Source organism: Cinclus cinclus, chromosome 1, assembly GCF_963662255.1.
Source record: "Cinclus cinclus chromosome 1, bCinCin1.1, whole genome shotgun sequence".
NCBI classification, from domain to species: domain Eukaryota; kingdom Metazoa; phylum Chordata; class Aves; order Passeriformes; family Cinclidae; genus Cinclus; species Cinclus cinclus.
This window is the reverse complement of record NC_085046.1, coordinates 132613842-132638673: the sequence shown is the minus strand read 5'-3', so window position 1 is coordinate 132638673 and position 24832 is coordinate 132613842. Positions and strand designations below refer to the sequence as shown.

The 24832-nt window shown below is 38.2% G+C and overlaps 1 protein-coding gene across 1 annotated transcript in view; it reads left to right on the top strand.

Moving 5' to 3' along the window:
* The window catches only part of DPYS (dihydropyrimidinase), a 30035-nt gene extending 7595 nt beyond the window's left edge, over positions 1 to 22440 (top strand). Inside the window, exons 5-10 of the mRNA XM_062503356.1 lie at positions 6017 to 6173; positions 7138 to 7279; positions 9111 to 9253; positions 18643 to 18850; positions 20377 to 20482; positions 22353 to 22440. Coding sequence (XP_062359340.1) covers positions 6017 to 6173; positions 7138 to 7279; positions 9111 to 9253; positions 18643 to 18850; positions 20377 to 20451 — 725 coding nt within the window. The 3' untranslated portion in view covers positions 20452 to 20482; positions 22353 to 22440. The remainder of the gene's footprint in view (positions 1 to 6016; positions 6174 to 7137; positions 7280 to 9110; positions 9254 to 18642; positions 18851 to 20376; positions 20483 to 22352) is intronic.
* Positions 22441 to 24832: the final 2392 nt, after the last annotated feature.

The window sequence follows — 24832 nt, the reverse complement described above, 5'->3', positions numbered from 1 at the left end:
CAGCACGTGGAACAACTGCACCGTGAGGAGACATTATCAAGGTGGAAGGAGCAGGACAGGAGCCCAAGATTTGGAGAACCAAATTATCTGTTCTCATTATCTTTTTCCATCTTTTTTACTATGTTTTTGCATCTTTTGCATTTACAGATTGTTTTCACCTGACTTGGTATAAATTTAATGCAGACCTCAGCTTCCCTATGTCTTGTCTTTAGATTATGCCTACATGGGGGGCATAGATTTTTAATATTAAAATGTAGAGTATGAGATCACGTTAAATCAAAGCAGTATGATGTCATTGTGCTAATATGGATGGATATGTTTATGCACAATGTGTATGACCGTGATTTCCAGTAAGATTTAGCAGTAATTCAAGTTTGTAAAATAATTTACCAGAATATATTTTATTGGCACGTCTTTTTGCACTGTGCTATATTGGATTCCTCCACTAGATGCCAGTGCTGCCAGGAATGTGGATTGTATCCATCAGTTGTTTGTACACTCACAGGCATCCTGCAAAAAGTAACTGCAGGAAGCCATGACAACAGTTGAAATATCCAGATTAAAGATGAAACACTGGCTGTGAACATAAAAGAGCTAAGACAGTGTTTTATAATGCACTGTTAAAGTAAAGAATTTTATGCTGACAGTAAATACTCTCAATATTGATTAGGCATGTGTTTTAAGAATAGTTGGTGGTGCCAGTTTGATTCCTAAGGATAGATGTACTTTTCCAATATGTATTAAGAAAAAAAATTGGGACAATTGATGCATACTGTGGTTCAAATTGTATTTTATATCTTCCTGGGCTGATGCAGTCAGATTTACCAATGCTTGCCTTTGTGCACAGCAACATATAACATATCATCATAATTCATATTGATCTGCATAGAAGTATGCTGTCCAGAAAAAAAGAAATCTAAGATTGATTTAAAAAGCTCAAAAGATAACTAGAATACCACAAAGGTATTTACAAGTATTGGAGTTTTTAATGAGATTGATCTGCATAAATTTTGGTGATTGTAAATTCACTGTTGTTGGTTTCAGTAGTAATTTTCCATTTTTCAGTAGAGTGTGGCAATAAAAAGCAAGGTGTTCCAGACAAAAAAAAAAATAATAATACTCTTGAAGTAGGAATGACATAAACAAAATTCAGATATTTTGATGAAAGACATTCAATTTGGACAGGTTAAAAACCACTCTAATGTGGAAGTTCTGTAAACTTTTAAATACTGGAAGCTTTTAAAGTGTTTGAAATATTCACTCTAAAACAGTTTATTCGTCTTTTCAAGATAATTTCTCCATGTCTTGAAGCTAGCTTCCTGCTATTCACAGTTGTGAATTTTTCATACTCCTTTCCAAGCACTTAGCATGAAATACAAAGTATGTGTTCATCCCTGCTCATGTCAGAGGAAGACTGATATACCTTCCAACTCCATCACTGACCTCAGAAGGGGCAAAACAGATCTTCAGTCAGTGAAATCCATTTTCTGGTTGACAGTGTGATACCAGAATTGAATTGAAATTGGAATTGCTTCTCAAATTCAATGGGATAATGATCTTCCTAGTCAAAAATATAAGTCAGAGCCCAATTCTTCCTTGCCTCTCATTTAGCTATGCAATGAGAGCTAATATTAGAGGCTGAAGGCCTGATAGAGCTTGCTCAAGACAGTAGGCATAATTCTGTTGACTTCAGTGAGCTGTGGCTCAGACTTTGAAGGTTAAGATCAGTCATACATACACACTGTAAAGGAGCAGCAGTTCTTATTCTAGATTGAGCAAACTTAAAGAGAACGAGGTGAGTGAAAGTCTTTCCTTCCCTCTTTCATGCCAGAGTTCACCATCTATATCTGCTGTGATCTCCAGCAATGCCACTCAAGGAAGGAGACCTCCAGATTCTAGCAGCATTTTTTTCATGTACATCTGTAATAGCTGCTAAATATTCGACAGGGAATCCAAAATTCCACATTGTGACCATGTTGGAGAGGGACAGGCTAACTCATGCTCCCATTCTGTTCTTTTTTGAGGGGCCCTACCAGCCTGTTTGTCAAAAGCAATGGTTGATCTGTTCTCCACTGAGAGGGTCAAAGACAGCACCTCTCTGTGAGAGCTGTCCTTGCTTGTCTTGGTCAGCTGTTTCTTCATCCCTGTGCAAAACATGGCCTTGAACATTGACAAAGTAGGTAGAGGAACTGTATTCTTCTACAGAAGAGCAGTCTGATGTATTTGTTTGCATGGCACTCTCATTCCCCTAAGTGGGAAGACAAAAGGGATTCTCTTCCTGCTATTGTGTAAAATCTTCCCTCCAGTGAGAATACAAGGCAGTAGAGCTCTGGTGTCAGGCAGTGCAGCTCCTTCTCCTTAGTAGGATTACCTGATGTGAACTTACTGGGGAAAATTAATGTGGCCTTATCACCCATTCCTGCCAATGCTTGTATAGAGAGCAAGGCTATGAAAATGTGATTTAGGGGTATATGTTTTATACTATCTTCCCCTAAAAAATGCTTTCAATCTAAGCTACATCTCAGCTAAAACTGGAGGCCATAGAGGCATAGAAGGGTCTGGGTTGGAAGGGACCTTAAAGATCATCCAGTGTGATGATTAAAGATCATTTATCTTTCCTCATTTAATGTGCTGCTGCAGCCAGGAAAAGAGGACTTTCTAGTGGAGACCTGGAGAGCACAGTCTTACTGAATTACTGAAAAAGTAATTTTTTACAAAAGTTTCTACTTTTTAAAGAATTGCATAAAAAATATGCCCTTGACTAGATTCTAAGAAGCTTACTTAACCTTAAAAGATTGGTTCTTACCAACAGTCATGGGTTATGTCTCTTCTTAGTGACAGGAAAAGGAATGTCCGTTGCTGAGGGAATACAAATTCTCCAGCTGAGCACAGGAATGCACCTAAAAACATCAACTTTGTAGCTGTCTCATGCAGGACAGCTCAGGTCCAGACTGTATATAGCCTAATAGATGCAATGCTATTCCTGATTCAATAAACCCTGCCTTGCAGTTCTGCTCCTTTCAGAGAACAGCCTGTGAGTATCTTTGCCCCATATGACCTTAAGTGCTTCTAAAACTTTTACGGGAGTAAGAACATATGGACCTGTTTTTCAAATCTGTAAATGTTAGTTGGGGTTTATCAGTACTCTTTTTGAGTTCTAGTAGGAGGAAAAAGAAATTGCAATTGAATGTTCTTCTTTTTGATAAAGCAATCTATTTAAAAATAGGTCTGGCTACCCAGTCAGATATCTGGGCAAGTATCTGGGCATCTGATAAAAAAAGTCACCGAATGCACAGCTAATTACCAGCTGCTCAGAGGTGTCAGGAAGACCAAACAGCAGAACACTTGGCAGTTCCTTGGTTTTATTGAATTACGGAAAACAACAATTTGAAAGACATGATTTATTACTGCATTACTTCGCTTTTTTGGCTACAGGCAGAAGCCAATCAAGCTAAAAGAACCTTAATGCAGAATTTCCTTGTTGCCAGTAGAGCTAAAAGAGCCTTAGTGCAGAATTTCCTTTTTAGGATGTTTAAAGCAGAATCTTGATATTATTGTATCCTTCAGCCTCACTCGTCATGGCCCAAATAAAATGCAGGAAATTGCACATTCAGCAGAACTGTCCAGAGGTAGTCTGTTGAAACTGCAGTGCTCAGACTCAAAATCACTTGCGGGAATAACTTCTGCTCCTCCCCACTCCCGGGAACTAAGGGAGCTAGTTAGTTCAAACTCTGACTGCAGAAATACTGTCATCAGCTATGGTACATGAGTTAGAATCAGTTCAGCATATCCAGCTGGGAGCTTGGAAACTTATTTTCATTTTAATGTTGTGAAACTATGATGAGAAAATTATTTTTTATTATTCTCTGAAGTATTTATTAAGCGAAAAAAAACATATTCTTTTCCTGCAATTTTAACTTTAATAATTTGTAGCGATGTCCAAATGATTCATAGCTCAGGTTTACTTTGGATGAAAGCTCCTTTAGCTTGTTTAAATGCAGTAAGAGAGGCACAAACCACACTTCTCTGTCCCTCCCCCTTCTCGTGGCTTTGGTCATGAAAAATCTGTCAAAAGACTAATAGGTAAATATGACAGATTTGTTGTATATACCAGACCTTCTCTATATACGACTGGATTGGTGGCAGTCTGCCCTCAAATACAGTGTTTGGAGCTGGCCAGGGAAGGCCAAGAATCCCTGCAAGAGTCAGGAAAGACCCTGAACTAAGGTAAATCAGGTTTCATCCTAATTTCATCCATTCTCCTGTTTTTATCCATGTCTCTTCTTAGGTTTCATCATTCAGCTCTTAATTAAGAAAACACTAATCTGGTTAACCCTCCTCATCAGTGAGTGGTCATATCACTTCCATTCATGGTCTCATAGTCAATGCTTTTGAGTTCTGAAAATAAGATGCAAAAAACCAGTAAATAACTGCCGAAGTCATGTTTTCAAGTCTTAAAAAAATGGTGGTCTCCCTCTGAACTCAAGTATTAATCTGTAACATATGTAGATAAGTGGGACTGAGAACTTAGAATGGTCCAAGCCCAAGTGTCAATATGGGACAAGCACACTGAGCATGTCAGAGCACACTGAGGTGGTTGTAGGAAATTCATAATGCTAACAGGGAATCTTTAGGCTCTGGACAAAGTTGTACTAGGTAGTACTTGGAATAAATGTACAATACAGTAACACCAAAGCAGACCTTGACAACATGTAAAAATAAAACTGTATAAGGCTTTTTTGCAAATCTAGTACCAAAGCTTTCAGGAATGGCAGTAGTGCAATAAGAAACATATTTTGAAAATAATTGAGCTCCTCAGTAGCTACATGACAGTGCAGGAAGCTCACAGAAGTAGTAGTTTAATGTACCAAGAGAAATCTGCCAAGCTTTGTTTTTTTGTTTTCCAGCAGTACATGACTGTGTGACTTCCACACAGAAAGTCAGAGAAAGGTCACAGTCTTGTATCACCAAGCAATCTCCAGCTGCAGCCTTGCTGGGGCAATGCAGTTGTGATGGTTCTAGTAAAAACTGTGCCTGGAGTCAAATCTGGCAACCAAAGCAAAATATCCACTGTACAGATCAGGGGAGGGAGAAGACTCTTGCTGGGACCTGGAAGAGCCCTTAACCAGCACCAAATGGCCTCTGAGTGGGTGTGGAAGGTCCCAGCTCATTCTGGGATGGTCATTCAGTGACCAATGCAGTTGGAGGCATTACCACCTGACAGCTACAGAACTGCAAAGTGTCTGGACCACTCACTCAGGGAGTCAGACATCTTGTTCTGATGAGTTTCAAACCCATATTTCCCACGAGAAAAAAGTAGTTAAAATATACTAGCTGTGTCCAAAGGCTAACAGCTAGTCTGGGTTGGTGTTGTCTTCTGAGGAAAATAGGATACTGTGCAGCAAAAGATAAAATACTCAAATTTCAGAGATAACTTTTAAAATTTAGTTATTTATAGTTTTTGATTTGGGAAATCTTTCTGTACTTTCTGGTTTATGTCTCCTGCCATATTGTTCTTCCTGGCATAACTGTACCCCAACAATTAAAAGTGCCGCCTTGCAAAGTCTGTATGCTGTATATATTAACTTACATTGTTCCATAGTCAGTAATTTCAGAGCACTAAACAGGTGATACCAAGTATATGAATCTTAAATATAATTAATGCAACTGAGGACTGCATTCCTTTTGAAATCTCAATCACATTTCTAGTAAACAATGTGTAAACCCCATTGTAGTATATCTGTCAACAATTTAATTAAAAAACTTGCTCAAGCAATGTTCTTAGGAGTAAATATATTGGGAAATCACTAGCAGAATATTCAGAACGAAGATGCTGTGTTATAGCTTAATTTATTGTGTCCTTCCACATGTTGGTGTTAATTTGAAACACTCATTCAAATTTAAATTCATTGCCACCAAAAGATCCTCAATAGAGAAAATATAAGTTATGCATGTTTATGTTGTTTGATGATAGGCATGTTTATGTTGTTTGATACTTTTGCTTTACATTTTTCAGGAAAGGTGGTTTATGGGGAGCCTATTGCTGCAAGTCTTGGCACTGATGGTACCAACTATTGGAATAAAGACTGGGCTCATGCTGCAGCATATGTGATGGGACCCCCACTGAGACCAGATCCATCTACTCCTGGTTTCCTTATGAACTTACTGGCCAAGTAAGCAGATGAACCAGCAGTGACCACTGATACCCAATGCACAATACATTTTGTCAGGAGTACATAATAGAAGGCTGGTGCTCTGGAAATTTTCTAAGTACAGAATGTTACATTATCAGAAAGGAGAAATAGAGGGTGAAATCACAAATGAAAAAAATTCTGTTTTCATATTTTATTTCTCTGAACTCTTACAGTCTTCTGTCCGCATATTATTTTATTTGATAAGCCTTGCCTTGCTTATACCACAGCAAAAATTGCAACATGACCAGGAAGACAGTAAGACTGTAAGTCAGTGGGAAATGTGTAAAAGGTGAGGTCACAGCTAGATTTTCTGGGGTTTGTTGCCAGCTGCCTTTTTCACTTGAAATTCAAATACTGCATAAAAACTAAGCCTATTAACTTCTGAAGGTACCCACTTCACAGCGTCTACTTCAGAAGGAAGTGGAAAAAGGAGTATCTTTAGGATATCTGCACTTAACAAGGTGTGTGGTTTGCTGGTATTTCATTACCAGTAAAGACTAACTCCACAAAAGGGTTGAATTTGACCAAAGAGCCTGTAAAGGTATGCCTGAACACAGGCTAACTGTTGTGCAGATCCATAGTAATTTCAGAGGTCGTATGGAGTGACACAGACTAAAAATTCCCAAAGTGAGGATGAAACCGAGCTGCTTGCTCTTAGCAAAGTGGACAGTCCTCCATTTGTGGGATGTCTTTGACATATCCAGAGCAAAAGTGTCAGTGTTGGTGATTCTGAGGAGTTTCAGAAGAGGAAGCTGCTTCATAGAGCAACTGGCTGTTACTGTGGAGCCAGTCTTGGAGGATAGGACTGAAGGCAGACTGGCAGGGCATATCAGTTTTTGTCCTGAAGGATGGATGTCTTGATCTACCCAGCCTTACAACAGATTTTCCTCTGTGGTACTGTCTGGTACACGCTTTGATTCATAATGACCTTTGTTTCCCTCAGTGGTGATCTGTCTGTGACAGGGACTGACAATTGCACCTTTGACATATGCCAGAAAGCTCTGGGCAAAGATGACTTCACAAAAATACCTAATGGAGTGAATGGCGTGGAGGATAGGATGTCAGTCATATGGGAAAAGGGCGTTGTAAGTATATCAAAATGTCTAAACATAGAGGTAGTTGATTTCTCCAATAAAACATAATCTCTCAGCAGGTAGTAACTCTTCAGTTTTATCAACTGTGTTTATCATAGGGTAACTCATTCAATTAAAAACACTCCTTATTAGCTCTCACTTGATGCTCCTGGAAGATGGAAGAAGATTCTTGGTGCTTAAAATATTTCACTAAAGAATCATTTCTGTTGTTTAGCACTAAGGCATTGCTATTTTTTCAGTGGTACTGCAAATATATTTCCTTGAAGCATTTTTTCAACTAATGAAATTAAAATAAAAGGAAAGAGGTGCCTACAGTTTTAACTCTATCAGCTATGTGTTTTTTCCTCTTTTATCTCTCTCCACCTTAGCCATTGGAGACGTTTGCACAGTGGTGTGCCTGTCAACTTCTAATTTATGTTTTAAGAAATGCTTCTCTAATGTGTGGTTCAGTCATGTGATAAGATGAAATGAGCGCCTTCAAGTCCCACTGACTTCAGAGTCTCAGTACCAACACAAGAATAGTCAGTGTTTCTCAGATAATGTCTGATGAGGGGAGAGGTAAGGAAATCTCTCGAGGAATCTACTGCATGCCAGGTGTTATGATTGCTCTGGTTAATGGAAAACTGTTACTTTCAGAAAGCTGTAGTTCTATTTAAGTTCTCTTGCAGTAGTGAAGTCACGTTTATAATGCTCTGTGAAGCATATTCATTTGTTACAGTATAATTGTAACCTCATGCACTTGGTAAGAATGTGGTTCATGTTGTCTCTTGTTTATCCGTATTTGAGATTCAGCTCCAGTTGGTAGGTACAAAACACATACACTTGTGCCTATACTTACAGCTCTAGTGAGATTTCTTTTGGTGTAAACAGAAATCTGGCTTGTTCATATGAAACTGAGACATGAATGTGTTCAGCAGTGCTGCTTTTGAACAGTGCATTCTGTTGGGCAAGTTATTTTCTAAAAAGTTTTTCAATTGATAATATCATCCCTTTTTTCACTTCTAAAATATTACACAGCTGTGTGAGTTTGTCTGAACAGCTTCCCTCCCTTTCCACTCACCATTACTTAGAAGAGCAGTGTTCACCATGTTCATTATACTTTTCTTCTCAGATGAGTGCTCACAGGACACCATAAACATGTTTTTATGACATTCTGATTCCTAGACTGACCTATGCATAATATTACTGCCAGTGTAGGTGGCTTTCCAAACAAACAGCACTCATGGAACCTGTATTAAATTAGTTACACAATAGTGGACAGTCTCAGGACACATGTTACTTGCTTTTTTGCTGAAATGTCACGTCAGCAAATCTGGTTTTTATACTACTTGATTGCAGCATTTACTGATCACTGCTATACTCTTTGTCATTGCTAAATAAATTTGCAGATCAGTTTTCCTATATTACACATTGTACCTTGCCTTGCCATTATCACCTTCTAGGCTCCCCTTAATATTCTATCATTTTTCAAAACCAAGATACCTGAGAGATGTTTCATTTCCTGAGGAAACAGCTAAGCAGGACTAAGCTAAAACATTTTATTTCAGTTGACTTGAGGCTGGATCCACAGAGTGTTTGGTTTAAAGTTGTCTTTTTTTTTCCTCTTTGCTGTGGGATAAAATAAGATAAAGTTACTGTATTAAATGGAAGTACATTGCATTATGGGCATGTGAGACAAATAGTTACTTTTACTTCTAAACTCTTCAGTATGACAATTTTAAAAATTGATGTGATGTCACTCATCCTAGTTTTTCAACTAGAAAAGCAAATTTTCATTCCTTACTTTAAAAAGTAGAGTTTGCATTTGTGTACTCTTTTGCAGCACAGTGGAAAAATGGATGAAAACAGATTTGTAGCTGTTACCAGCACAAATGCAGCAAAAATCTTTAACCTTTACCCAAAGAAGGGCAGAATTGCTGTGGGCTCTGATGCTGACATTGTAATTTGGGATCCTAAAGCAACAAGGTATGTATGGGAAGTTATTTCCGCCCCCCCCCAATCCAATCTTTCTGCAGGAAAACAAAGCATCACAAAGCCTTTGTACAACAATAAGTCTTTGGGTGAGGTTATGGTGGTTTTAAATAGCACCTCGTGTGAATTAAAGGGTTTTCTCTCCCACAACAGTGTATGTAAAAAGAGATCTTTGATCTCTAGATGGATTAAAAAACATTCTCTCTGATTGCTAACCAAGTGAAAAAATTAAAAAGTCTGTATATTATGCAACTAGGGCTTGGTATCCTAAGAGTAAAAGTAACTCCCTTGGGATTTTAGAGTAACTTTTTAGTGCTGGAGTGCATTTGAATTCTTGCACTGCAAAGAGCAAGGAAAAGAGCCTGCTGCAGCATGACCCATTACAAACTTGTGTTTTGAGCTTAGAGCCACTTACAGCATGTGAATTGAACTTACTTCTGAAGCTCAATCTGCTCATGCTTATACTTTTATTTAAGGAGTATTTTGATTGTGTGCACAGTAATTCTGCTAGAATAGAGTTTGTCACACCAACAGATGCACGAACAGTGTCCTGATGTCTCACCCTGCATGACTTGATACCATGGTACATTTTTGCTAGAAAGGGCATGAAGTGTCTTTCTAGAAGCCTCAACTCACACAGTGTACTGTACATTACAGCTGGTTCCTGTCCTCAGGTGTATTCACACCATCAGACAACTCCATAGTCAGGACTCTATAGATACTTCAGGAATTATGTCTTAGGTCTTGCTCTGGCTCTTGTGCCCATCCTGGTGTTGTTTAAACTGCCTGGAAATGGTCTGGCAGCCGTCTGTCACAGATCACCTGGGGAGCTGTCTCAGCTGAGATGCCTACGAGCTCTCTGAGTGCATCTCCACTGTTCCAGTGCTGTGCAGGGTACCTGAAGTCTGCAGGAACTTGAACAGCCAAGCCCTACATCTGACCATCTGTGCACACAGCAGCAGCAGCAGGTCAGGAAGTGTTCTGGGGTAATGGTTTTCTTCATGGGCTCAGTTCTAGTGAGTAGTGTGACCATACAACTGTGCTTTCAGCCCTTGATTTTTGAGAAGAATAAAAGCTGAATACTCTGCTCATAATGTAGGAAAGTTCTAAAATGTAACTGAACATGTCTGATTTTGGTAGCCAAATAGATAACATGCTCCACCCCCTCTGCCCAATCCTAGATTTACTTTACACAAACAGAAATCTTTTGACCAATACTCTGTGTGTTTTATATTTTTAATGTGTAATTCTCACTCATTTCAGTATACTAATGAATACAAAAACCTTGCAAAAATATGAAGTCTTCTGTGTTTAAAGCTACAACATTTGAGGATATAGAGGTTACTATTCAAAAGTAGCAAAAAAACTTATAGTACCAGCAAAAGAAGTTTCAGGAGTGTCAACAACCCAAGTAAATATAGAGGCCTGCCCAGTGCTGGGTCAGGGAGATTTTCATGTGTGTTATGCCTTCTGGCATGTTGAGCAAGCATATTTGGAGATACCAGCACTGAGCTATTTCAGAACAGTGAAGCTATGAACTCTGATTTTAAAAAAACCCTGAAGGATTGTTTTCTGAACTCTTCTGCTCTGCCTGGGGACAAATGAATCTAAAAGGATAGCAGGGTTCTGACAATGTTCTCAAGGTGCTTTGTGAGCTCCTGTAATTTTCTTTTTGCCTCTCAAACATTCCTTCCAATTCCCTTCACTCTCTTCTGAGTGGTCTAATTACCTTTTCACCCACCGCAGCTGTGAAGGTGCAGTTTTTCTTTAAGCATTTTTAAAACATTTAAACTGTATTTTCTTACTGAACAAGCTTATTTTAAGTGTAGCCAATATTTTTCTTCCTGATCTGGTACTGTTCCCATTGGGTTTGCTGGGAACAGTCTCTCTGCAGGTAGAAGTTTGTGAACTGTATGAGAAAGTATAAATAAATCTCACTGGAACGTGCCTATTAATTTCACTACAGATCCTGAAGAGGGCATAAACAGCCCAGAAGAAAAAAAGGATCTAGCTAATGGATTTCAGCCATTTAGACGTTACACAAGGCACAGCCTTTTGTGCGTTGTTAATTCTGGGGAGTGATTTTCAGTTTCACTGTAGGCTTGTTCCTATTTCTTGCTAAGTTCTTCCTCTTCTGTGCACGACTTTTTTTCTTGTGTGCAACCATAAGGCTTGCAAGAGGAAAATGCAATTTTCCGGTTCTCGTTTGAGGCTGCTTTGCTGTAATCTTGAAATTCTGACTGATACCAGCCTAATGAGTTAGACAATTGCTGAAGTATTGCTGTGAGGAATTGATCTTATCACAATCTGTCAGAGGAAGTCTATACAAAAGATTCTAGAGTCATTTAGAAAGGTAGTGCAGCTCTTTAATGCAAAATTTATATCCCTACAAAATCAGCTGCATTGCCCTGCCCAAATCATTGCACAATAGGATGTTGGGTGCTGTCTGAACGTACAGGATTTTCTAGGTTACAAAACCTTAGTGAATTCAACGTGATGGCTCTCCAAGCTGGGAGCAATTGCAATTTAAGGTTCTGCTTCCAGCACTTTGCTGCTCTAGCTGAGGCTTTCTTTTTAAGTGTCAGCTTCATTGACTGGCCTATTTCTGGTAATTTCTGCAGAAAATACTATGTCGAAAATTATCACATTTGCTACTGTGTTTAAAAGCATCTGTATATTGGTTTTAGCAGGTCTGAATGACAGCAAGCATTACTGGGAAGAAATATTAACTGTACAAATTGCTTAGAAGCTGCATTACAAAAAATGGGTTGTGAGTCCTGCCAAAGCAGGTCTTTTTGTTAGCTTCTTTGTACTTATCCCATTCATTAAAGGCCACAAAAATACAAAAGGGGTCTGTTGGTTTGTTGCAAGCCATGTGCTACCAAATATCATATTGCAGACATCAACAACCTCAGCATCCCAAGTACAGTCTGAGCAAAGAGGATTCTTCTGTGAAAACTCCTTGGGAAAATGAATGTAGGCAGCAAATACATACTCACTGTACCATCGTATTTTAATCTGTGCTTTGATCAAAACTGTTCACTGATTTCTTTCAGCTGCACACAAATGATGTAAAAGCCCTAAATCCGTGAAAAAAAAAACAAACAAACAAAAAAAAAAAACTGTAAAGACTTATTCAGGAGGAGCGAGCAGAGTAAGTAAGGCAAAGGGAATTTCACCTGTCAGCAAGTCAGTGTCCTCTATAGCTGATGCCTTTAGCTATTTGAAAACAAGCAAGAATATAAAATCTCTAGGGTTTGTTTCAGAAATGCTCAGCAAGGAATCTAAATATTGCAGTACCCAATTCAGGCTGTGAAAAGAGCTGAGCATCCCTTGTAAAGTAGGTGCAGAAGGTCCTAAGGATCTCGTAAAGAGGCATCCAGCTGCCAGCAGATATGAGGGCTCAATTAATACACTGTAGCCTGTCAGATCCTTGCAGGTAAACTCTGGATCAGGTCACAAAGGCTAATTCAAACACCCATAAGGTTAAAAAACCTGTCTTGAATAGCATTTAACTTTCTAAATCCAACCACTTTATAAGAACATGCAAATTGGGAAGCCACACTCCCCCGGGTTTTTCCCTCATTAAATATAGCTAAGAAGTTAGATACTTCTGATCGCAAAGGCAGAGCTGGCTGTGCAGGTAGCACCATCCTCTTTGGGCTCTACTGGAGGGGCCCACTTTGGCAGGCCCAGTGTGTGCCCCACATGTGCTGGTGGAGGTGGGCTCAAGCCCTGAGCAGGGCAGTGGTGGCTGCAGCCCCAGTACAGCTGTCAGAGTGGGGCCCCTGACCAGCAGGAGACATGGGAAGCCTGAGGTGGGGACAGAAGGGAGGAAAAAGACAGGTCACTCTGTAATATACCTGCCTGACATGGCAGAAGAAGTTGTGTTTTCTAGTTTGTTTCTAGTATTTTTGTATTTTAAGGGAAACAGTCACTGGATGTGAATCAGCAAAATGTCAGAGTTCCCCTGTCTGCTGGCATATGTTCCCTCAATGCCTTTGCTTGCATGTAGATATGTTCACTGCTAAATCTTTTGCATTTGTCAGAGCAAAATCTGTAGCCTATGTCTGCCTCATTTGTAGTCAAGTGTTCAGCCTCAGAGGCTTAAGTGGGGAGGATACAATGTTTAAGCACTCTACCAAATAACTGCCAGTAATTTTTAGTAACATAAGAGAGGAAGAAAACAAGACGTTAGCAGAAGATTAGAATAAATAATGCTGCAACTGTCTTACAGTTTTGATGAATAGCATAATTTTGAATACTGAATATATGGATGACTGCATCTAGTCATAATGAGACAAAATGAAATAATGTGGCGTACGAATATCTATGCCTAGGACAAGAATGTTCTAGCATTTTCAATAGCTCCATGTTCATTTGCACAAGTGAAAGTGGTGTGCATGCATGGATTTGCACTAATTCACCAGAATCCTGCCAAAGATGTCTTATCTCAAATGAAGAAAATGGGGAGAAGGAAACAGTAGGCACAAATTAAAATATAGGAAATTCCATTTCAACATGATAAATAATTTTGGTTTTCTGTGATGGTGATCAAACACTGGCACAGGTTGCTCATGGAGATTGTGGATCTCCTCCTTTGGAGGCACTTAAAACCCGATTTAACGTGGCCGTGAGAAGCCTACTTTGACTGACCTGATCAGAACAGAAGGCTTGCAAAAAAATAGATAATCTCCAGAGATGCTTTCCAACCTTAGTGACACTCTGGTTCTATGAACTGTAACAAGATAAGCTTCTCTGAGAGTGTAAGATGTACGTTTCCCTAGTAACTTGCTGTCTCCAAAATATCACTTGGTCTGTTTAGAGAAGTGAATTTCAGAAATACTACCCAAAAAATTAAATAATTCTTTCTTTTCCCCTTATATAATTTTGACTTTTTCCCCCTTGTAAGCGCTTCAAGATCTTCTCTAGTCATTGAATAGACTAATCTGTGTTCTCTTTTTGTATGCTTTTCTTCAAGCTAATTTTTCATTACTGCTTCTCTTCTGCCCACAGTTTTTCACAAATGTTCACTTCCATCCTGTATCAGCTTGGAGCAATTGGTAGGACCAGACTGGATAATATTGTTGACAAATGAGATACTTAGCATAATAACAAAAATTATTTTGTTGTCATTCTCTACGCCACTCAAAATCATGAATTTTAGGAGATATTATTGCATGAAATAAAGATCCCATTACTTAAGATAAGTCACTTTGATCTGAAGCTCCCAAACATAACTGCCTGCCTCTTCTTGCATCTGTTTTTATCTGCAAATCTTCTCAATTCATATGACTGCCCAAAAATAATGTTTATTGAAGATGTTTTTTAAGAGGCTAGGAACAAAACTTTCCAAATAGTTGCCTGCATATATTTGTATATGCAGTTATTGCAATTCCTTAATATAAAGTAGGCCATGAGGTTTTTAATCCACATTATAGGCTTATAGCTATCATTTCTGCACACAGATTTTAAGACTTTCTTATTTTTCCTCTATTTTATTTTTCCTGTTCTATGCTTTTCTTTATAATAAAACTCTTAATCATCATTATAAATGAGTGGTGACTCAGAAAACACAGAAAGGTGAAAGATTAATTTTTTCTAGATTTTAGAAAAGCAGGTTAACAATATGTAGAGTTCAAAGTCATCTGAAAGTGATGAGAAGAGGTAACTCACAAAAGCTGATAGTCTCCTCAGCAAAGTGGCATTTCTCACCTACCCCCAGCTCTGAAAAGCTCAGAGATAGTGCATTATAAGCATTGAAAGAAGTTACTTACAGCTCAAATACTCATTCTGCATAAGTTGGTTTTCTTTGGCAGCTGTCAACAAAGCAGCTGTTTTCAATGACAGACTTTATTACTATGTTTTAAATCAGGTAAATTGATTATAAAATAGGTTTCCTGCCTTGGCTGAGATGCTGAACAACTGTTCTTGCCTAAGGGCTGCTGTCTACAGCATTCCTTCATGTTCCTGTATCTGAAATTTTTAAATTAATCTGGGTGAGATATGTAGCCATTTCCATTGAATATAATTAAATTGTTCATTTGCTTGTTTATGTGACCTTGAAAATTAAAAGGACAATCTTTATGGTAGTCAGTTTTGGTTCTAGAGGTGACGTGGCTTCATGTCCTATGCATTACCAAAGGTGTAAGATCACTCTAATGTCTAATGGCTTCCCTTCATCCAAGTCCCCCTCCTGCCCAACCATAATTCACTGTTTACTGTTTCAATCTCTGACTGAAGCATAGACATATTTGTTGAGATGAAAACTGATCCCTCTAAATCCTTAACAAAATTTTAAGTTATAACTTGAGCTGAATACCTGTGTAGTCTTGAATTTCACCCTATGTGTTGCTGCATTAGTCTAAGCTGCTGCTCTTTTCCAAGTTTCAAGCTGCAGTCTGCAGTTTATTCAGTTACAATACTCAAGGAGCGGCTGTAAAGTCCTTTCTCACATAGAGCATAAATAAATACAGTACTACTAGTCACTGCATCACTGAATTCGCACAGTTACAGCAAATCTGTCAGTTGTTCTTAAATGAAATTACTCTGAATCTAAATTAGTTGGACAGAAGTGTGGTGAAAAAAAGACAATTTCAGGAGCATGACTTCCTCTTTGGTACAAGAGGAATGGCAATGTATACATTAAGAGCTTCAAATCACTTTGCAAGCCAGGTGTATCGAAAGCAGCTGAAGTCAACTACATGGAAACACTGATGTAAGAACAATGTAGGTCCTGATGTCTTTATCATCTTTGTAGAGGAGAATGTTCTTTTAAATGTTGAAGTAATTGTTCTGATCTCAGTTTCCATTTGAGAAAGGGTTGTTTGAAACAACAGCCAGTGTAATTTATAACTAGAATTAGAGAATTTGACAAGTTTTATTTAAAAAATACAATACACATTTTGAAACCTGGACTCAGAATCTGTTCTCATTATGAGTAAACTCTTATGTCAGGCATCACTTAGGATGATGGAGAGAGCTGTTAAGTTGCACTCTACTATGGTGGCAGTCTTGGTTTCTTGGATTATTGGTAGGTTACAACTGTTTTTGCCATTAGCTGAGAGCAAACATTGGAACTTTGCTAAGCTGCCTGCTACTGAATTTGATGATACAGCTGTAAACAGTCTGTTACATAAGGTTGCTGAATTGTGAGCTTTAGACTCAAACATACCATCTAGTTTTATTTGCTTGCTTGTTTGCTTGCTTGCTACCTGAAACTTATACTGACATTGATAATGTCAAAGGGTTAAATCACAGGCAAATTTTGGTGATTTCCATCAGGGTAAATGAGCTTCACCTTCAGAAAGGGCAGCATGAGCTACAGTTTGTTTCAACAGAGAAGTTATAAATCAATTCTGTTGAGGTTTGTTGTTGAGGCAAGCTCTGGAAATGTGTTTTGTCCTATTGCAAGGTTTTGCTGTACAAATGGGTATTACTTTTGAATGTGCCAACTTCCATTCATTTTGTATCTTTAAAGAAAGGACATACCTCTGAGGCATGGTTACCTGCAGTGATCCCATTCTAGCAAATTTAAACAGCTCACATGTTAATGAAGGAACTTGTTTGTTTTTCTGTTTCCTCAAATTACCTTCTCCATTTTTCTTTTCATGTCCTGGTGCTATTCTGCAAGTAGATAGGATATATACACAGAGAATGCTAATTATTATATTACAGTTGTTTTTACTTACTGTTCTAGCAATTGAACTCACAAGAGTAATGCAGTAAGTGAGAGGAACATGTTCACAAGCTCGTTATAGGGCCTTTACAACAACCATGGATAAATTTGTTTGACAGCATTCAATAGGACCAGTGAAAACAAGAGAGGTTTGATTTTTTTCCCAATGTGAACCTACAAGGTGATGCTGATATTGGTGACCAGGCATGCATAAATTTTCTGTCCAAGGTGTGTTGTATAAGGCAAAGTTTTTATTCCTATGGGTAGACTGGTCATAAACTGTATTTACATTTATATGTAAATATAAATATAAAGCCTTGGAAATGTCAGGTACCACCAAGATTTAAATGTAGCCCTTAGCGAAACCAATCACTCTTAGTTCAACAGAATGATATGAAAGGAAGCTAAGTATCATTCCATGAATTTTTTTTCCTCTATATAAGTAATAATTTCAGATATTTAATATAATTGGGTTTGGAAATGGCTATACTTCAAGATACATATTTTTTGTGGCTTTCTCATTTTGATCAGGATATTGACTGAAGTTTAAAAAAATTATTCTCCAAATTGATCAATATTTTAACCTATTAATATTTCACATTGCTTTTGACTTTGATAATTCCTTTGCAAAAAGATGTAGTCTCTGGAATAATATGAATGCATGTATATGAATTATAACATATGCATGGTAATTTATTGATTGTGTGAGCACCTACCCTGGAAGAAGCCTAACTGGTAGTCAAAAAACATTAAGTTTCTTTCTTTTTAGAAACTATAAATGACAATAAAAATATAAACCCTCTAAATAATATATATAATCTGCAGCTTGGATACAGGAAGTTAATAAAATATTTAACTGAAATTCAAAGTCTGTAGTTACAGTATATAGTAAGTAGCTTAGTAGGGAAAATAGACAATAAAGGAAGTATACACAGGCTGGACTTCCAGATATTAATGTCAGCTCCAACATTGGTTCTGCTTTTAGAGTAGCCAGTTAGGGCTGGAAAATTGTCTAGAAAAATGGAAATCATATAGAATGAGTTCTGTATATACACAGAAGCAGTGATACCCTCATTCAAATGGGTATTCTTGAAGTCTGAAATTATAATTTACTTAATACCCTTGAGAAAAGGTGTGTAGAAGTGTGATGTCATTATGATTTAGCAGCTTTAAGATGTTTGGACTGTCAGTCATTGAATCAATCGAGCTCACACTATGCATTACCAGAAATCATTACCATCTACTGACTTTACAATTAAATGGTCTTTGTCTTACTTGTGAGACAGTCTTTGAAACATTGCAGCCATACTTTTCAAACTTGAAATTGCAAGTCATTCCAGCTCAAAGGTCAGAGCTTTTTCTGATCAAATCATGCATAGATATTTGCTTGACAAGGCAAAATGAAATCATGTTATCCAAAGAAAATATTACAACCTGATCTTTTTTCCACTAATCTCTTTTGTAGTGGAAAATTTTGCATTTAAAGGCTGCTGAGTTCTGTCCTTTTAACTCCCTCTTCATTCTTTTGAAATGCAATTACTGTTCAATGAAATGTTGTTGCGCTATCCTATTTTTACAGCTGCTCTGTACAGTGTTGTAGTTAAATAATGTTGCTACATTTTCTTCCTCTATCAATTTATCAAATTTTTTAATGAAGTAAAATACAAGAATCATAGTAATTTTGTGTGTTGTTTTGCAAACACAGGACAATATCTGCAAAGACACATCACCAGGCAAATAACTTCAATATATTTGAAGGAATGGTCTGCCATGGGGTTCCAGTTGTGACAGTTTCAAGAGGCAAAGTGGTTTATGAAGGTGGAGTTTTCAATGTCACAGCAGGAGAAGGCAAATATGTCTCCCGTCCACCATTCCCTCCATATGTCTACAAACGAGTCAGGCAGCGGGAACAGGTTAATTAAACTAATAAATCTCTGTAATGCCTTGTACAACATGAGGATAACTAGCTCTTGGGAAGAGAAGTTTGGGGATTCAATGGTAATTTTCCTTACTAATCAAAATATGCCAAGGTGGGAGGAAAGGAAACACAGGACTCAAATTTTATTGCTCTTTATCTTACAGAAAAATATCATAGACTAGTTTCTGCTCTTCCAGTAATCTGTACAGCTCATGAACTAAGCCTCAGTACTTAAAAATAAACATGTCCTACTGCAATACAAGTGGACAAAGTTTTGCTTCTGAGTAATCTAACTGCTACATTTCATCACTGATTTCACTAAAAATCAGAGAGCCTAAGTTTCACATGCAGGCGGAAATACTGCACCAAGGAAGAAATAAATAAAAAAAAATCAGTTCTTTCATGGATCAGGTATTTTGAGCTAAACCCTGCAAAGTGTTGAACATTTTGCTGTGTTCCAGAAAGAACATGTTAAAAACTGAACATGTGCAAAGGGCACTGCTGGGCCAAGCAAGATAGCTCTGTTCAAGCTTTTGTTCTCTTCTGTTTTTTAAAGAGAAATATTTCAAGTACATAAAGATTGGACTTTCAGTGCCTATTTACTGTGCAAGCATTCATAAAGCTTTTGCATCCTTAGTGTACTGTGACTAGGATTTTCAAAAGCACACTAAGTACATTTAAGAATCACCTGAATCAGTGGGATTCACTGCAGGATCTAAAAGCTGAATCAAACTAGCATCTGTGTGAAATAAGGCCCAGTGAAATGCCCCAAGGATAATTCTGTATATTTCTTTCTGCTGTTGTCTTGATGGACTGAGAAGGGCATGTAAAAGTGGCTGAATGATGCTTTCCTCCAAAGACCCACAATTTCACAGGATGTAGTGAGCTGCCTGCATGTTCATACACACAATACAACATCAAAACTAAACTAAACTGAAATTCATAAGAAATTTAATAATTATGCAATTCTGAAAGACTTCCATGAACATAGTGGTTTCCATTTCCCATCAAAGCTAATTTTCTGTTAACCCAAATATCAATAGCATCATGTCTTCAGAAGTGATTTTTCAACCAGCTCAGCTTCCTGTAGCCAGCAGCTGGAATAGTAGGTGACAGATAGCCACACAAGGCAGAATTTGCATTGTTTCATTGATGTTTATTTACCTCTCTTACCTGATGTATGAGAAACATCGCTGGAATGTGTGTGGAATGTGAATACTCTAAAAAATAGAAGAATCTATAAAATGAGGTGGAACATGTTGTTGTTCCTTTTAAAAATTTGATTTAGAATTGGATTGTTATAGTGTTGAACAGATTTAGCCACCCAGCTCCTGATGAAAGCTGTGAACTGAACATTTTAATCCCAGTGAAAGGGATCTTTTCCAGAGATAAGTTAAATGAAAGTATTGGGATGCGTTTCATAGAAAGGTGGATTATAATAGGAATTCTATTTCAATTTTGTCCAATTAACAATTGCAAGAGAAGACAAAACAGTGAAAGATTGAAACCATTTTATTGCAGGTATGTCAACCTGTTCCTGTCAAGAGGGCACCATATACAGGCACAGTCTCAGGAACATCCGTCATGCAAAAATAACAGGCTTATTCCCCAGTTGTGGCTCTTGCAGGTAATAATCTCTTTTGCTTAGTAAAAACTACCTAATGCTTCTTTGAAACTTCAAGAAAACAAAAGGGTAGCAGGCTGTTTATCTGGTGACAAGCTTGTCTGAAATAAGCCCTCTCAGAAGCTGAGTTGTCTTGGTATCTGTAAGTTCGATAAAAAATGTGGCAGCCCAGGCATGGAGAACCTCATTTTGATTGGAACCTTATTTTAAAAGTTCAGTTGAAAGAAACTGATGAAGTTTAGCTGCTAGACTGAAATATGGGTTTGAAGGCCCATAAAAAACCTGAGTTCAGCTAGCAGCAAGAGTACAAAATGAAGCATGTCTGTTTGACTTGTAAATATACAGAAGAAAAAAAACCCAACAAAATAATGAATGAAAACAGCTTGATGGGAAAATTAAATTTGTTAGTGTCCCTGTGTTACAGACAATACCCCCCCCCCCCCCCCCAAAAAAAAAAATGTGCTGTTTGGATTAAGATGGCAGATTTGTTTTGCAAAAACAAAAGCTGTCTTGTTGAAAAGAGAAAGCTCCAGGGAGACCTTAATGCAGCCTTTCAGTACCTAAAGGAAGCCCATAAGGGAGCTGGAGATGGATTTTTTTTACAAGGGCATGGAATAGTAGGACGAGGTGGAATGGCTTGAATGGTTTTACACTGAAACAGAGCTTAGATTTAGAAATTAGGAAGAAATTCTTCACTGTGAAGTTGGTAAGGAACTGGAACAGGTTACCCAGAGAATTTGTAGATGCCCTGTCTCTGGAAGTGTTCAAGGCCAGTGTTCATGTTGGATGGGGATCTGAGCAGCCTGGTCTAATGGAAGGCATCCCTGCCCATGGCAGAGGGGTTGGAACTAGATGATCTTTGAGGTTCCTTCCAACCCATGCCGTTCTGTGATTCCACAAATAAAAGTACTGCAGGCAGTGCCAGCAGTGTTTGAATTAGCATGAGCTCATCACTGCTAACAGGACTAACACCCAGCATCTCCCCTACCCTCCTCTCCAGTGTTCATAGTGTGTAACTTGGTTATTGACAGTCCTTGTACATACCCTGCTGCTTGATGCAGATGCAGATCTTTCTGTAAGTAGAAATCAATTAGCTTTGTTTTCTGGGTTAGTTTTCTGTTGCCTTGGTGAGTTGAAGTGTCTCTTGGAAGAGCCAAGCAAAGATCAATGCAGTGCAGCATATGAGTAAGGCGAGGCAGCTGGGGACAAGGACTACTGACAGCACCTCTCTGTTTAACAGGCAGAGGAAATGCTTTAGGAAAAGGTAAAAGCTAGGCAAGTCCCTCAGCAAGCACAGTGGAGCCATGCTGCTGCTGTGTGCCAACTGCAGCTGAAATGTCTGCTACAGCAGAGCTGATTAATCCGGGTTGGGGGAACAGTGAGTGACAGGAAGCATGCCAAAATCCACCAAGCTGAAGTTTCGGGTCCATATGTGTACCAACAATGAGATCAGCTAGTTTGAGAAATGATTTCCCAATAGATGAACAGAAAGCTCCAGTTTGCACCTCACATAAAATTAATTCTTAGTCCTAATTAATATGGGACAGGAACAAACCTGCTATGGTAGGAGGGTAAAATTTAGCTTTTCCACATTTCATGGTATCATTCCTTTAAAGCTACCTTAGATTGAACCTCATCCAGGGCATCACTAGCAGCAAGAGAGTGCAGTATCCTATTTGTTTTCCTCTGTCCTAAGGAAAAAGCCTTTCTAATAGAGAGGACTAAAGGCTAAAGCTTCAGTGGAGTGAGGGAGCAATAATCATTCTTTCTAGCTCCTAGCACTCCTTCTCCATTATTACCTCTGAGTGACAAATTGCAAAGAAGAGGTTTTCTTTTGAAAGATGATATAGTGTTGTCTTTTTCCTCTCTGTAGATAAAAGCAAATGAAAATGACCTTGCTGCCCTCACCAGCAGTTCCTTCTGGGCCCAGCAATCAATCCACAATCAGCTTCTCAAGAACCAACATGAAACTACAGTAACCAATAAGCATTATACTTGGCTTTCTACATAAAATTGTCACTGAAATTTATATTTGAAAACACTTTTACTCTAAGAAGTGGAAAATTCTTTTTAGAAAATGGAGTAATAATAAAAAGAATCTCTACAATTATAATGTGGCAACAGCTTTGTATGTTCTTGAAAGTATGTAAGTTGTGGGATGGTATTTCTTAATGTTTATCTTTAGAAGGTATCAGCTGCCCAATAAAGTAAAAGCAATGAACAATGGTGTTTAAGAGCATTTTAAAACTCCTGTTCTGTTGGGTCCCAGGAGACAAATCCTAATTTTCTAATTTTATATGTTAGGAAGATCTCTGTTGTGCTTGACAATGCAGAGAATTTTGAGAGCAGATTCTGAATTTTACTTTTTAAATTTTCCTTACATGGAAGGGGTCAGTACAGAAATATGACAATTCAGGAGAAGACTCACTATATTGGAGCTGCTGCCACATCTCCATATTACTGTCTTTAAAGAACTTTATATATTGGTCCCTGCCAACTGCACCACCAAGCTTTTTTTGGTGGGTTCAACTATTTCCTTTGTTGCACCTTAGGCAAACCTATGCCATCCATACTCATGAACTCACCTGCAGTAATAGTTTCTGGCTTTAATGGAGAGGCACACACCCATCACCTGAAAGCTTATGAAGTGAGATCACCAGAGCAAAACCATAATGCATTAATGTCAAAAAACCTTCTAAACTGAAAATGTGAGGTTTTTTTCCCAGTGTAACTAATACTTTGGGTTTTTGTAGAGTAGGATTCCTAATTAAAAAAAATTCAGTTTATCTAATTTCCATTTTCAGAGGCTGTTGTACTTTCAGAATGTTGCACACAAGCAAAGCAAAACAAGAATTTGACTCCCCATTGTCAGGCAGGTGTTCAGGCATCCCCAGGAAAGCACTCTGAATGTTCCTCCTGCTTCTTCCCCCAGTTTTACATGCTGAGCATGAACATATGGTCTGGGGTGTTCCTGGGATCAGCTGAGGTCATCTGTCCTGGCTGTGTCCCATCCCATCTCCTAGTGCATGCCCAGCCCTATTGCTGATGGGATGGGGTGAGAAACAGAAAAGGCCTTGATGCTGTGTAAGCATTGCTCATTGATAATGAAAATATCCTTGAATTATCAATTCTGTTTTCAGCAAAAATCCAAAACATAACCCCATACTAGCCACTGTGAAGAAAATTAACTCTACCCTAGCCAAAAATATCACAGAGAGAAATGAGGCCAATACAAAATCACCTGTGTACAGCAAGTTGGCTGTCCTATGTGTAAAAGCAATGTAACCTGTACTGTGCAACTCACAAGCCAAACAGGCACAGAAAGATCTTTGTATTTTAGGACATGCACATTAAACATATGACAATTAGTATTAATTTTGACAGTGAAAGCAGACTTGCAGTTCCTGCTGTACTCATAGGCCTACAGTGTGTATGAACTTGTATGAAAAACAAACTCCTATCAGGTCAGTAGTTCTTGTGTCTCTAAACAGAAAAAAGAGAGTTATCCTTGTAAGATGATGGAGGATAGTCATGGGTATGGTTGAGAAGGTCTAGCACCAGTTCTCATTTCTCAGGTTTATCTTTGGGGTGGCAGAACTAACAGTCCAGCACTATTACAATGACTATTACAAGGAAACTGAGTTCGCTGTTCAGTACAGACTTCTGTACTGTCATGCTCTATTTCTCAGCTTATTGTCCAGTCTCTTTTTACAATCAACAGAGAAAGAGATGCTTCTGAAACTTTTTTGTCTCTGCATCTAGATTTCACAAAGGTTAGATTAATCTGTCTGGAGCTGTTCTTTGGGATGAGGCAGGCAACTTTCTTGCAATGCCGGTTTGTCTCCATTGACTACAAAATTATACAGGCAGTGTAACTATGGTGCAGATTTCTATAAGCTATATGACTTTATAAACTATAAACATGTATTATCTATGGAAAAGCATATGATATTTTTAGGTTTCCTACTCATTTTTATTAGATTATAAATGTGTGAGCTTCCTCCTGTGTAATTAGCAAAGAATTCCTGTTCCCTGTGTTGGTACTTACTGCTCTGTATCATGGAATATTCTTCTTATAGGGCTATGCTATTTTTGGTTAAGAAATACCTACTTTTTCATTCCAGTGAGTCTTAACTATTTTACAGATGAAAGAAATTACCTGCATATTGTGAACTGGGATTCATGCCAAATCATTTGCTGTATTTTTACATTCTTGGGTGCAGCAAGCTATTGAGCCTGTCAGATTTGTTATATTTACAAATATTTGTTTTGCCACAACACATGCTGGCCCTAGTACCTGAATCCTGCCTCGAGGCACAAGGTGCCAAGTAATAGCCCTTGAAGAACTGTGTG